The sequence below is a fragment of the Hylobates moloch genome, unplaced genomic scaffold (genome assembly GCF_009828535.3).
Source record: "Hylobates moloch isolate HMO894 unplaced genomic scaffold, HMol_V3 SCAFFOLD_7, whole genome shotgun sequence".
In the NCBI taxonomy this organism is placed as follows: Eukaryota; Metazoa; Chordata; class Mammalia; order Primates; family Hylobatidae; genus Hylobates; species Hylobates moloch.
In genome coordinates this window covers 48,362,682-48,375,631 of record NW_026652282.1, presented here as the reverse complement: position 1 = coordinate 48,375,631, position 12,950 = coordinate 48,362,682, and the positions used below count along the sequence as shown (strand labels likewise).

At 46.9% G+C, this 12,950-nt stretch overlaps 1 protein-coding gene across 1 annotated transcript in view; it reads left to right on the top strand.

Annotated features, from left to right (window-relative positions):
* The window catches only part of ITIH6 (inter-alpha-trypsin inhibitor heavy chain family member 6), a 43,466-nt gene extending 32,163 nt beyond the window's left edge, over window positions 1–11,303 (top strand). The window contains exons 7-13 of the mRNA XM_032757011.2: window positions 296–467; window positions 1,228–3,261; window positions 5,109–5,201; window positions 6,251–6,286; window positions 6,452–6,565; window positions 8,837–9,214; window positions 10,113–11,303. Of these exons, the coding sequence (XP_032612902.1) occupies window positions 296–467; window positions 1,228–3,261; window positions 5,109–5,201; window positions 6,251–6,286; window positions 6,452–6,565; window positions 8,837–9,214; window positions 10,113–10,324 (3,039 nt within the window). The 3' untranslated portion in view covers window positions 10,325–11,303. The remainder of the gene's footprint in view (window positions 1–295; window positions 468–1,227; window positions 3,262–5,108; window positions 5,202–6,250; window positions 6,287–6,451; window positions 6,566–8,836; window positions 9,215–10,112) is intronic.
* Window positions 11,304–12,950: the final 1,647 nt, after the last annotated feature.

The following is a 12,950-nucleotide window of genomic DNA, read 5'->3' as shown; positions in this document are numbered from 1 at the left end:
TGGCTACTGCAAGTAAAGAATTAAATGTTTGAATTTTTCTTTAATTTTAGCTAGTTTATATTCAAATATAAGTAGCTATATGTGACTATTAGCTCCCATATTAAACAGTGTAGTTCTATGCCTTGGAACCCATAGAGTCTTTTCACCTGAGAATCCTAGATTCACAGAGTCCTGCATTCAGAGGGTCTTAAAACCATATAACACTTAGATGTTAATGCCTTGTGTAGAAAAAGCCTTTCAATCTCATAGACCTCAAGTCTTGTCCCATTCTCTTCATTTCATCCATATCCCACAGACTAAAAAGGCCATGAATGTGATCCTCAGTGACCTTAAAGCCAATGACTACTTCAACATCATCTCCTTTTCTGACACAGTTAATGTCTGGAAAGCTGGAGGCTCAATCCAGGCCACCATCCAGAATGTCCACAGTGCCAAGGACTACCTGCATTGCATGGAAGCGGATGGCTGTAAGTGTTAGATCTACCCACCCAAATGGGCAGGCTGTGGTGATATGGGAAACTCCTGAAACCCTCTCTTCATTCCCCCATTCTCCTCAATTCTCACAGTGCCTGAAATATCAAGACTACATTTCACACAAATATGGTCCTTTGTCCTCTGTGTTCTCTCATCACCCTTTCCTTGTAGAAAGAGCGCAGCTGATTCTCCATGTATCTTAGGGCACATTTCTTTTTGGCCTCAGTTTCCTCCTCTTTAAAGCAAACACTTGAGAGAATTTGCTAAACTTTCTTTAAATCAATAATCTAGATATTTATTTCCAAGCATTTGAGGAAGCTGTTGCCCTGATTCTAGCTTTTAAGCAATCGTCTCTGACAACTACTGAAGTCTCCTCTACCCACTGCCTCCTGTCAACTCTGTCCTTTCTTCCCCTGTAGCAAGAAGGTTGGCGGGGGTGGGGGTGCTAGCTTTGGGAGCCTGCCAGTCTGGCTCAGGAATGAGACATCTCCCCCCTCGACCCTGCACCACCAAGGAAACAGACAAAGAACAATGTGAGACAGAGAGTGATAAAAGCCAAGGACATATGGGCCCCAATGTCAGATCTCAGCAAGTCTGGGTGGGAGTGGAGAAGTTAGGAAGGAGAAACAGTGGATACAGCCTGAGCAAAGATAAGGAGCTGTAAGCCTGGGAGGTTGGTGAGGTGCCCAGTGTGTCTGCAATGGGGGTAGAAGTGACCAGAGAAGATGGTCTCACAATCTATTCCCCAATTAGGGACAGACATCAACTCAGCTCTGCTGGCAGCTGCTTCAGTGCTGAACCATAGCAACCAGGAGCCTGGGAGGGGCCCCAGTGTGGGGAGGATCCCTCTTATCATCTTCCTGACGGATGGGGAGCCTACGGCCGGTGTGACGACCCCCAGTGTGATCCTCTCCAATGTCCGTCAGGCGCTAGGCCACAGGGTATCCCTTTTCAGCTTGGCCTTTGGGGATGATGCTGACTTTACACTGCTGCGCCGCCTGTCCCTGGAAAACCGGGGAACAGCCCAGCGCATATATGAGGACACTGATGCAGCCCTACAGCTGGAGGGCCTCTATGAGGAGATCTCCATGCCTCTGCTGGCAGATGTGCGTCTGAACTACCTGGGTGGCTTGGTTGGGGCCTCTCCTTGGGCCGTTTTCCCCAACTACTTTGGTGGCTCTGAGCTGGTGGTGGCAGGACAGGTGCAGCCAGGCAAACAGGAACTGGGCATCCACCTGGCAGCCCGTGGCCCCAAGGATCAGCTTCTTGTGGCCCACCACAGTGAAGGGGCCACCAACAACAGCCAGAAGGCCTTTGGTTGCCCAGGGGAGCCAGCCCCCAATGTGGCCCACTTCATCCGCCGCCTCTGGGCCTATGTCACCATTGGAGAGCTGCTGGATGCACGCTTCCAAGCTCGTGACACCACCACTCGCCACCTGCTGGCTGCCAAAGTCCTCAACCTGTCCCTTGAATACAACTTTGTCACACCTCTGACTTCACTGGTCATGGTGCAACCCAAAGAGGCCAGTGAGGAGACCAGGAGACAGACCTCCACCTCTGCTGGGCCAGACACCATCATGCTCTCATCCAGCAGCAGGCATGGCCCAGGGGTAAGCACAGCTCAGCCATCCTTGGTGCCCAAGGTCATCTCCCCCAAATCAAGGCCTGTGAAACCAAAGTTCTACTTATCCTCAACTACTACTGCCTCTACCAAGAAGATGCTAAGTTCCAAAGAGTTGGAGCCATTGGGAGAGAGCCCTCATACCCTGTCAACGCCCACATACCCAAAGGCCAAAATTCCAGCACAACAGGATTCTGGCACCTTGGCCCAGCCAACTCTCAGTACAAAACCTACCATTCTTGTGCCCTCAAATTCTGGTACTCTGTTGCCTCTGAAGCCCAGCTCTCTATCACACCAGAATCCTGATATATTACTCATGAACTCCAGGACACAAGTCCCACCTGTGCAACCTGGCATCCCAGCCTCACCCAAAGCTGACACTGTGAAATGTGTTACTCCACTGCATTCCAAACCTGGTGCTCCATCGCACCCTCAACTTGGGGCACTCACATCACAGTCACCTAAAGGCCTGCCACAGTCAATACCTGGAGTCTCTACACTTCAGGTTCCCAAGTACCCACCACACACCAGACCTAGGGTTCCTGCTCCCAAGACCCGAAACAACATGCCACACCCGGGGCCTGGAATCCTCTTGTCCAAGACCCCTAAAATCTCATTATCTCTTAAACCGAGTGCCCCACCACACCAAATTTCCACAAGCATATCACTTTCCAAGCCTGAGACCCCAAACCCCCATATGCCCCAAACCCCACTACCTCCTAGACCTGACAGACCAAGGCCCCCACTTCCTGAGAGCCTAAGCACATTCCCAAATACAATCTCAAGTTCTACAGGTCCCAGCAGTACCACAACCACCTCTGTCCTTGGAGAACCCCTCCCCATGCCCTTTACTCCCACTCTGCCCCCTGGAAGGTTCTGGCATCAGTATGACCTGCTCCCGGGTCCCCAGAGGACCAGGCAAGTTCTGGGACCATCTAGGCCAGGAGTTCCAACAATGAGCCTACTCAACAGCTCCAGGCCTACACCAGAAGGCAGCCCTCCAAACCTGCCAATCTTGCTGCCTTCTAGCATCCTCCCTGAGGCCATCAGTCTGCTCCTTCTCCCTGAGGAGCTAGAGCTGCTGTCTGAATCAATGGTGGAATCCAAGTACGTGGAGTCCTTGAACCCACCAGCTTTCTATACCTTCCTCACTCCTGATGAAGATGGTGAGTGTTGTGGGTAAGAGGTCGAGCCATGAGGGTGAGATATGAATGGACAGTACCAGGAGCTGGGAATCTACAAGGCTTATGCAGACTCCAGTGATGGGAAAGCTGCTTCCTTGCTTGCTTGCTTGCTTTGGGACTTTGGACCAGTTACTTAACTTCTCTGGGCCTCAGTATACATGCACGGAATTAGAGGCCTTGGGAGAGGAGGAGTGTTGAGACTGGGAAGGCTGAACAGAAACAAATTGGCCAAGGGTTAGCTTTGACATTTGTTTTGTTGGACGAAAGAATTGCTGATGCTTCCCAAGCAGAGGAGGAATGCATCATTGGACGAGGCGGGTCTTATTGGTTTTTCTGTGCTCTGTGAATAGTCCTGCTTAATGACAGGGGTAGAAGAATTGGGGAAGATAATTAAAATTATCTTTAACTTCCCAAAAAATTATGAAATAATACGTTAACATTTGTGAGCTCTTCCTATGCGCAAGTACTGCTCTACATACTGTACTCGTCCCTCATTTAATCCTCACAAGAAACATCTTTCTTTCTTGACATCTTAATCTTACATATGAGGAGAATGAAGCACAGAGAGGTAAAATAAGTTTCTCAATGTCACACAGCTAATCAGAGAGTTGAACTCATACAATCTGGTCACAGAATGAATGTGATTCACCACTCCAGTATCCTGCCTTCCTAAGAGAAGGAGTGACATTTCCTAGGTGACCTTATAGGGCAGGATTAGAACCCACTGAGGGTGCCTAAGTCACAGGGATGCAAATTTGGGTATGACATCCTCTACATGCCTCTCTCCTCAGACACCCCTCCAATATCCTATCCATCCTCAGTTATTGACAATGCTACCTCTAATATATTTACCAAATCCATCCACTTCCCACCACCCCAAGTGTCACTGTGCTACAGCAGACCACCATTGTGTCTCACCTAGAAAACTGTTCCAGGCTCCTCACTGGTTTCCCTCCTTCCTCTCCTGTCCTGCTACAGGCCAGTCTCTCCCAGCAGCCAAAGGGATCCTTTAAAGACACAAATCACTTCATGCCCCTTCCCTACTTAAAATCCCTCAAGGGTTTCCCATCGTACTTAGAATGAAGTTAAAAGTCCTCTTCGTGGCCAGCAGGCTCTGTGTGATCTGCTCCCTACCCCCATTCCTCTATGACCTCACCCTCTCCCACCCATTCTCTGAACTCCAGCCCCAGTGGTCTCTAGTTTGCTCCTCCAATGAACACCCTACCCCATCTCCACTCAGGGACTTTTTTCAAGCTCCTGTCTCTGCTTCATAATCATCTGACCAGCTTTGTCCTACCCCTTCCTGCTGCCCTCATCCATTCCATTGCCCTTCAAACTCCAGCTCATGCCTTAGATCTCAGCTCGGGTCTCCTTACCCACCCTTCCCCAAGCAGGCCACTTCAGGTCTCTGTTTAACTCCCACAGTCACCTCATTATTTTTTTCTAATAGCAGTTATCACCATTTGTGATAAATTATGATTTCATTCATGTCTGCCACCCCCTACTAAACTATGAGCTCCACCAGGTCAGAAACTATGTCTCTATTTTTCACCACCATATACCTGATACCTAAGCAATGCCTGAATGAACGAATGAATGAATGAATCAATCAATCAATCAATGGACAAATGAATGTATAAATGCTGTAAGGAAGAACTTTGAACATATCTGAGCTTGAAAGATTAAGAGGCTGTGGAGAGCATAAGGTCCCAGTCCTGGAGATGGGCAGGTCAGCCTGCAGAGCCAGTGAGGGCTCTCCTTGTCAGAAGGATTGTGAGCCTTTGCCCCGGGAATTTGAAGGGTTTTCTTATTTCTTTTGTGCTTGGCAGGAAGTCCAAACTGGGATGGCAATTCTGAGGAGATCCTGGGAGGAGCTGGAGGCAGCATGGAATCTCAAGGAAGTTCTGTGGGGTTAGCAAAAGGTGAGCAAGGAGCTCCCCTGACAAAGATCCCCTGGGCCTTCATTTCCATTCCATTAGAATTCTTATTGACATTGTGGGAGACCAGAGGGAGGTAATGTATTAGTTTTCTATTGTTGTGTAACATTTATCACAAATTTAGTAGCTTAAAACAACACCAATTAATAATCTCACAGTTCTGTAAGTCAGTAGTCTAGAAATAGCTTAGTTAGATTCTCTCTTCAGGGTCTCACAAGACTGAAATCAAGGTGTCTGTCACACTGAGCTCTCATCCTCTTCCACACTCATTCACGTTGTTAGCAGAATTTAGTTATTTGTGTTGCTGGGACTGAGGTCCCTGTTTTCTTGCTGGCTGTTGGCTGGAGGATTGCTCTCAGCTGCTAGAGGTACCTGGGGCCACTCTCAGTACCTAGAAATCTCCTGTATTCCTTGCCATGTGGTCTCCCTCCATCTTCAAAGGCAGCCATGGAGCATTCCCCTAATGCCAAACCCTTCTCACACTTTAAATTTCTCTGACTCCTCTGTCTCTGACCTCTAGATGCAAATTTTAAGGGCTTACATGATTAGGTCAGGCCCACCTGGATAATATACCCTTCATAAGTTCAATAGGGTCACATGAAATAACCTATTTCTGGGAGGATATTTCATCATATTCACAGCTCTGGAGATTTTGCAGAGTGTGTACACTAAGGGATCCTGGGGGCCATCTTAGAATTCTACCTACCACAGGCAGAGAGCAAGAGAAAAGAGCATTTGGGCTGGCCTTGAAGGATAACCAGAAATTCATCCTTGGTAGTTAAGGGAAAGGAAAACATTCCAGGTGGCAGGAAAAACAGGAGTAAAGGGTCACTAGGAAGAGAAGGTAGGACACTCATAACAATAGTTTGGTTGGGCTAGAGCACAAAGACTGGAGAGCTAGGCAGGGACTAGATTTCAGAAAAGCCTTAAATGCTGAACACAGGAATTTGGCCCTTATCTGGGAGGAGGTCCCAGAATTCCTAGGAATGTGATAGATTAGTCCCTTCCCAACACAGTCTCTCTCTCCTTTGCAGGCACATTGCCTAGCATCTTCACCTTCTCCTCCTCAGGTAAGCCAGTCACCCCCATGGCTCCCCTGTTTGAGTACAGGGCAGCTTGTGCACTGGGACTGGGGCTGGGGAAATAGACATAACCTCTTCCCTGTCCCTCCTCTCTCTTTCCCTCTCCCTTCCATTTATTCCTTTAACTTTAGAGTTGTATCTTCTGCCTTGCAGTGGACGGGGACCCCCACTTTGTGATCCAAATCCCACACTCAGAAGAGAAGATCTGCTTCACACTAAATGGGCACCCTGGGGACTTGCTGCAGCTCATAGAGGACCCAAAGGCAGGTAAGGGCCCCAAGAACTCCATCACCATACACCACAGCTGGATATATCCACGTCAATACCCCTAGACATTTGTGGGTTAATACCCCAGAAACATAGCAATGTACCTCACTAACACACGGTAACACACAAGAACACACCAAGACATACACAAAAACACACATGAATACACTCAAACACCAAGATACTCACATACACACACAAAAGGGCATAGAGTAAACTCACATAAATATGATGGAACTTCAAAAAGTTTGTGGTAAAATGGAATTAAATGATAAAAAATTAAAAACGTAAACATTGTTTCTCAACATAAGCTTCATCAAGTACAAGATAAGCAATGATAGCAGCCATTTAGTCCATCCCTAAAGAACTGAGGGTCCTGGGAATTTGACCATGTTAATGCAGTATTTTATACATTATTTAAAAATGAAGAAAACTGGGTGCCATTTAAAGATTTTTTAAGATTAGGAAACAAAAATAAGTCAGAAGGAGCCAAATCAGGACTGTAAGGTCAATGCCTAATGATTTCTCATCAAAACTCTTGAAAAATTGCCGTTGTTTGATGAGAGAAATGAGCAGAAGCATTGTCATGGTGGAGAATTCTCTGGTGAGGCTTTCCCAGGCATTTTTCTACTAAAGTTTTGGCTAACCTTCTCAAAACATTCTCATAATAAGCAGATATTATCGTGCTTTGACCCTCCAGAACATCAACTAGTAAAATGTCTTGAGCATCTCCCAAAACCAGTTGCCATGACCTTTGTTCTTGACATGTCTGCTTTTGCTTTGAATGAACCACTTCTACCTCTTGGTAGCCATTGCTTTGATTGTGCTTTTGTCTTCAGGATCATACTGATAAAGCCATGTTTCATTTTCTGTTATACTTCTTTGAGGGAATGCTTTAGGATCTTGATCCCACTTGTTTAAAGTTTTCATTGAAAGCTCTGCTCTTGTCTGCAGGTGATCTGGGTGCAATGGTTTTGGCACCTGTCGAGTTGAAAGTTTACTCAACTTTAATTTTTCCGTCAGAATTGTGTAAGCTGAACCAATTGAGATGTCTATGGTGTTGGCTATTGTTTCTGCTGTTAATTGCCAGTTCTCTTCAATTAGAGCACGAACAAGATGAATTTTTCCTCGCAAATTGATGTAGATGGTCTGCCACTGCAGGCTTCTTCATCTTCAACATTGTCTCATCCCTTCTTAAAACGAGTTATCCATTTGTAAACTGCTGCTTTCTTTAGGACATTGTGCTTATAAACTTTTCATAAAATGCCAATAATTTTACCATTCTTGCACCCAAGCTTCACCATAAATTGTTCTTCCTTCAATTTTAGCAGAGTTCATGCTGCTCTGATAGGGGCTCTTTTCAAACCGATGTCTTGTCCTTCTTAATGCTTCAAACTAGATCTGGTTCATCCGTGTTGTTACAAATTAGTATGAGTTTATTTTGGTGCAAAAAATTTTGAAATTCATGCATAGTTTTTCATAAAATGCATTTTCCATGAACTTTTTGAAGTCTTCTCATACACACCATGGTGTACATATTTTGACACTCCTTTCACCCACAAATATGCAAATATGCACCTAGACACATGGTAACACACAACACATGCCCAGATATACACAATGGCATGCACATTAACACACTCGGGCATACAAGCACTGAATACCCCCAGGTTAATCCCAATTTCCAGGAATTCAACACATACAGGCAGCAAACATACTCTGCTACACTAGTTATATGAAATACACTGATGCATGGAAATACCCGCCAAGCCAAACAATGACACTAATCCAGATGCACACACACTGACACTCCAGATACACATCAGTACAGACCAACACATAACCAGGTACACACAACATACACTATTGCACCAAGACATATAACACCAACATATCCAAAGGCACATACATAAACATACAAGCAAAAATACACACTCTAACATACCACCTTCTCCAAACATGCAGATGTACTGATATGCCCAGAGTTACTCATATGAACATAACCAAACACACATATTACACACTCAGAGGCAAACACACATATATATGCAAACAACCACACTGGGGTAAGCATGTGCATACATACTACATGCCCCCACCCCACACACTGCTCAGGAAGGAGCAGCCAGGTGGGCCTTGGTAGAAGTAGTTCTCTCAGGAGCTGGCCCTCTAGCCACAAATCTGCACTACTTCATCTGCCCATGCTGTGGGTGACCATGTAAATGACCATGCAAAAGCCCCCGCTCCAGGCCCACACTCCCCTCCCTCCAGGGCTGCATGTGAGTGGGAAGCTGCTTGGCGCACCACCAAGGCCGGGCCACAAGGACCAGACTCGCACCTACTTCCAGATCATCACAGTCACTACAGACAAACCCCGGGCCTACACTATCACCATCAGCCGCAGTTCTATATCTTTGCGAGGCGAGGGTACCTTGCGCCTGTCCTGGGACCGACCTGCCCTGCTGAAGAGGCCCCAGCTAGAGCTCTATGTGGCTGCTGCAGCCCGCCTTACCCTCCGCCTTGGGCCCTACCTTGAGTTCCTAGTCCTCCGACACCGCTACAGACATCCTAGTACCCTGCAACTACCCCACCTGGGGTTCTACGTGGCCAATGGCTCAGGTCTCAGCCCCTCAGCCCGTGGCCTGATAGGTAAGTGCAGCTGAGGCTGAGGGGGCCAGGGAGCACCAGCCACCAAAAAGACTCTGCCAGGGTGAAAGGCACCTATATCCCCAACCGGGAAGAGGAATCAGAAACAGGCTCTTCCCTTGGGGAGCTCCTCATCTTGGGAGAGGACAGACCCAGATATGGATAGTGAACACAGGAGGGGATCATTGCTGGACAGAAAGCTGCCCAGGGAGCTAGAGAAAACCAGAGTGGGGGAACTTGCCCAGCCTCAGAGCTCAAGAAAGACTTCCTGGAGGAGGTAGACACACCCACGCTGAGTCTGAAAGGCTAAACAAGAGTGTGGAGGAAAGGAACGGAAGTTGGAGGAAATAGAGTTGAGTGGTCACAGTTGAATGCCAGGATGAGGAATTGGGCTTTATCCTGAAAGCAATGAGGAGCCATGAAGGGTTATAAGCAGAGGAGAGACACAGTCATATCTGGGTGTTACAAAGATCCCTCTGGAGACTGCTATGAAGGGAGGTTGCAGGAAGCCAGGCTGTAGGTCAGGAGACACTGGCAGAACCTGAGGCAGAGGCTCACATCAAAGAGTGACAGTGGGTTGAACAGATATTTTTACCTCCTCTGGGCTTCCTCCCTCCTCTTGTCTCCTTCTTTCTAATCATCCCTGTCTTCTCCTCCAAGCCCGGCTGTCCCCCTTTCTCTGCCATCTCATCCACTTTGGCTCCCTACTTCCATATTACACTCCAGCCCCATCTGGCTCCTGCACAGTTCCCACAATGCCCAGCCTCTTCCCTCTGGTCCTTTGCTGCCCCTCCTTCTTCCTCCTTTAAATCCCTCTGGATTTCCTGCTGAGCCTCCTTGCAGATCTCTGAGCAGGGACTTAGGCCACCTCCCTGACTAGCACTGCATCTCTCTCCCTCAGGGCAGTTCCAGCACGCAGACATCCAACTGGTGACAGGACCTATGGGGCCATGCTTACGAAGGCACCATGGCCCAGATGTGCCTGTGATTCTAGGCAAGAGGCTGCTGAAGGACTCACCAAGGCTGCTGCCCCGCTGGGCTTCCTGCTGGCTGGTGAAGCGCTCTCATGTAGAGCTGCTTCTGGGCCACCCCTACCTCTCCTATGTCCTGTGATGGCTTCTGAATTCCAGAGCCAGGAGACCTGAATTTGGGAGATCCAGAAACCAGGGCATGGGGTGAGCCAGGGACAGAGACCCAAGGACATGGAAGCACACACAGGGACACACAGACTCACGCATGTTCTAAGGAACACATATACAAGGGTATACAAACACATAGGCACGCAGAGACATAGAGTCAGGGACTCCTGCATCTTCATGGTCCTTCATGTCTCCAGTCTCACTCCCTCCAAATCCATGCTCCACACCAGCCCTACAAGTCACTTTTGTAAAACAAAAAAATGATCAGTAGTTCTGCTCACAGCTTTCCCTAACTCCTATGGCATATTTAAGGCTCTCAGAGTTTCCCTAACAAACCATGCTCACTCCTACCACTGGACCATTGCATGTGCTTTTCCTTCTGCATGAGACACTCTTCCTTTGTTCCTGTAGGTGAATGTAATTCATCCTTCAAGTCCCAGTTGTTACCTCTTCTAGGAGGCCTTTCCTGATGCCTGCCCTAGATTGAGTTTGGTCCTGTCCTCTGGGTTTCTATAGCCCACCCCTACCCCTCCACGCTCACAGTACTTATACTGTGTAGTAATCATCTGTTTACTTGTCTGGATCCTGACTTAGACTGTGAGATCTTTGAGGGCAAGGACCTTTTCTGAATCATCTATGTATCCCCAGTGCCTCTCACATAATAGGTGCTTAGTAAATATTTGTTAAAAGAATTAATTAATTAATTAACAAAAAAGTATCCCATAACATAGCAATAGACACACATATATACATACTGACAACCAAAGACACAGGATCACACCCAGAAAAACAGTGACAAGGGCACAGATATGGATGGGGAATAGGGGGACAGACACTTATGGAAACACAGGAATCACAAAACAAACATGGACATAGGGGTATGGAGACATAAAAAGATGGGGACAGGGAGCCAGAATGGCAGAATCAGGGACATAAACTCAGAGAAAAAGGAACAGATGCTCTCTGGCTGCACCTCTGTGTCTTTGTGGTTTTCAGTTACTGTCCCTGTCACAAAGAGGCAAAGAGTAAAAAAGGTCACTTAGGTACAGACACATAATGAGTAATGTAAAGACACTGATACATAACTATATACAAACTAAGAGATAGATAAACATAGAGATTCAGACACAGGAGCAGAGGTATCAAGACACACAGAGACATGGGGACATAGGTAACCAAGGAGACACTGACCAGGACCACAGTCCAAGACACCAAGGTCAGAGGGGTAGAAACTCAGAGATACACTGACATGCTGATTTGCAGACATGAGGCAGAGAATAGGAGAAGAACAGAGAAACACAGGGCCAGAGATATATAAAGATGTAGAAACAGAGATGTTACACAGACTCAGGCTTGGTGACAAAGATAGGGATATAGGCAAAGGAATACACTAAGAGTGAGACAGGGGCACAGACTCATATGTTCACAGATCCACAGATAAAGACATGGAGACTCAGACACTTGAATAGTTACAAGAAAAGAGATAAGGTTCAGGCCAGAGACATAAGGAGAGGCAAGATGCAGACCCAGGTAAAATGGGGACATTGTGACATAGTGAGAGGGACATTGGGAATTCAGAGACGGAGAACCCAGAACAAGTAAGACATAGGGATGTGAACCCACAAACACAGTCATATGGACACAGGCTAGACACAGAGACAGAAACACAGGGACATGTCTGGTAAGATAGAAACAGGAACAAGGAAACCTAAACACATAGATCAGACAGACAGAATATAAGCAAATGGGCATAAACATGTGACAAAGAAGTATATCCAGAGAAGCAAGGATGCAAAGACACAGAACCAACATGCACCTGGCAACACCAGAAAAAGTTACACACAAATAGACAACCAAGGCCACAACAGAAGGCATGGGAACAGGGAATCAGACCCAGGTACACAGAGATAGTGGCTTAAAGATAAAAAGATATGGAACCAGACACCAGATGCAAACAGAGAGGCAGGAACACAGAGGAGGTGAGCCTGACCAAAACAAAACTAGGGGCAGAGTGACACAGAAAGAGAAACAGACGCAGAAAGACACCCTGACAAACAGACTCATAGAAATGTCAACAGTCATGGGAACCCAGAGAAAAAGACACAGGAACTGAAAAAGAGAGAGACTGAATCACAGAACAACTTAAAACACAACCACAGTAACATAAAGAAACAATAATACAGAGATATTGACAAAAGCTGGGGAAAACAGATGGAGAGGAGGATAAATACAGAAACACAGAGACACAGACATGGAAAGCAAAGTTCCAGAAATGCACAGACTTGGGGACTCACTAACACAGGGCATATGGAAAGAGGCATATGCAGATGTATGAACATGCAGACCCTGGAACACAGAGCCTCAGAGACACCCAGACAGAAGAACACAGAGGGAGGCAGTGTAAGATGGCGGAATAGAAGGCTCCACCTATCATCCCCCCGCCTTCCCCGCAAGGACACCGATTAAACAACTATCTACACAAAAAAAGCAACTTCTTAAGAACAAAAAATCAGGTGAGCACTCACAGTATCTGGTTTTAACTTCATATCACTGAAAGAGGCACTGAAGAGGTAGGAAAAACAGTCTTGACTCACCGACAC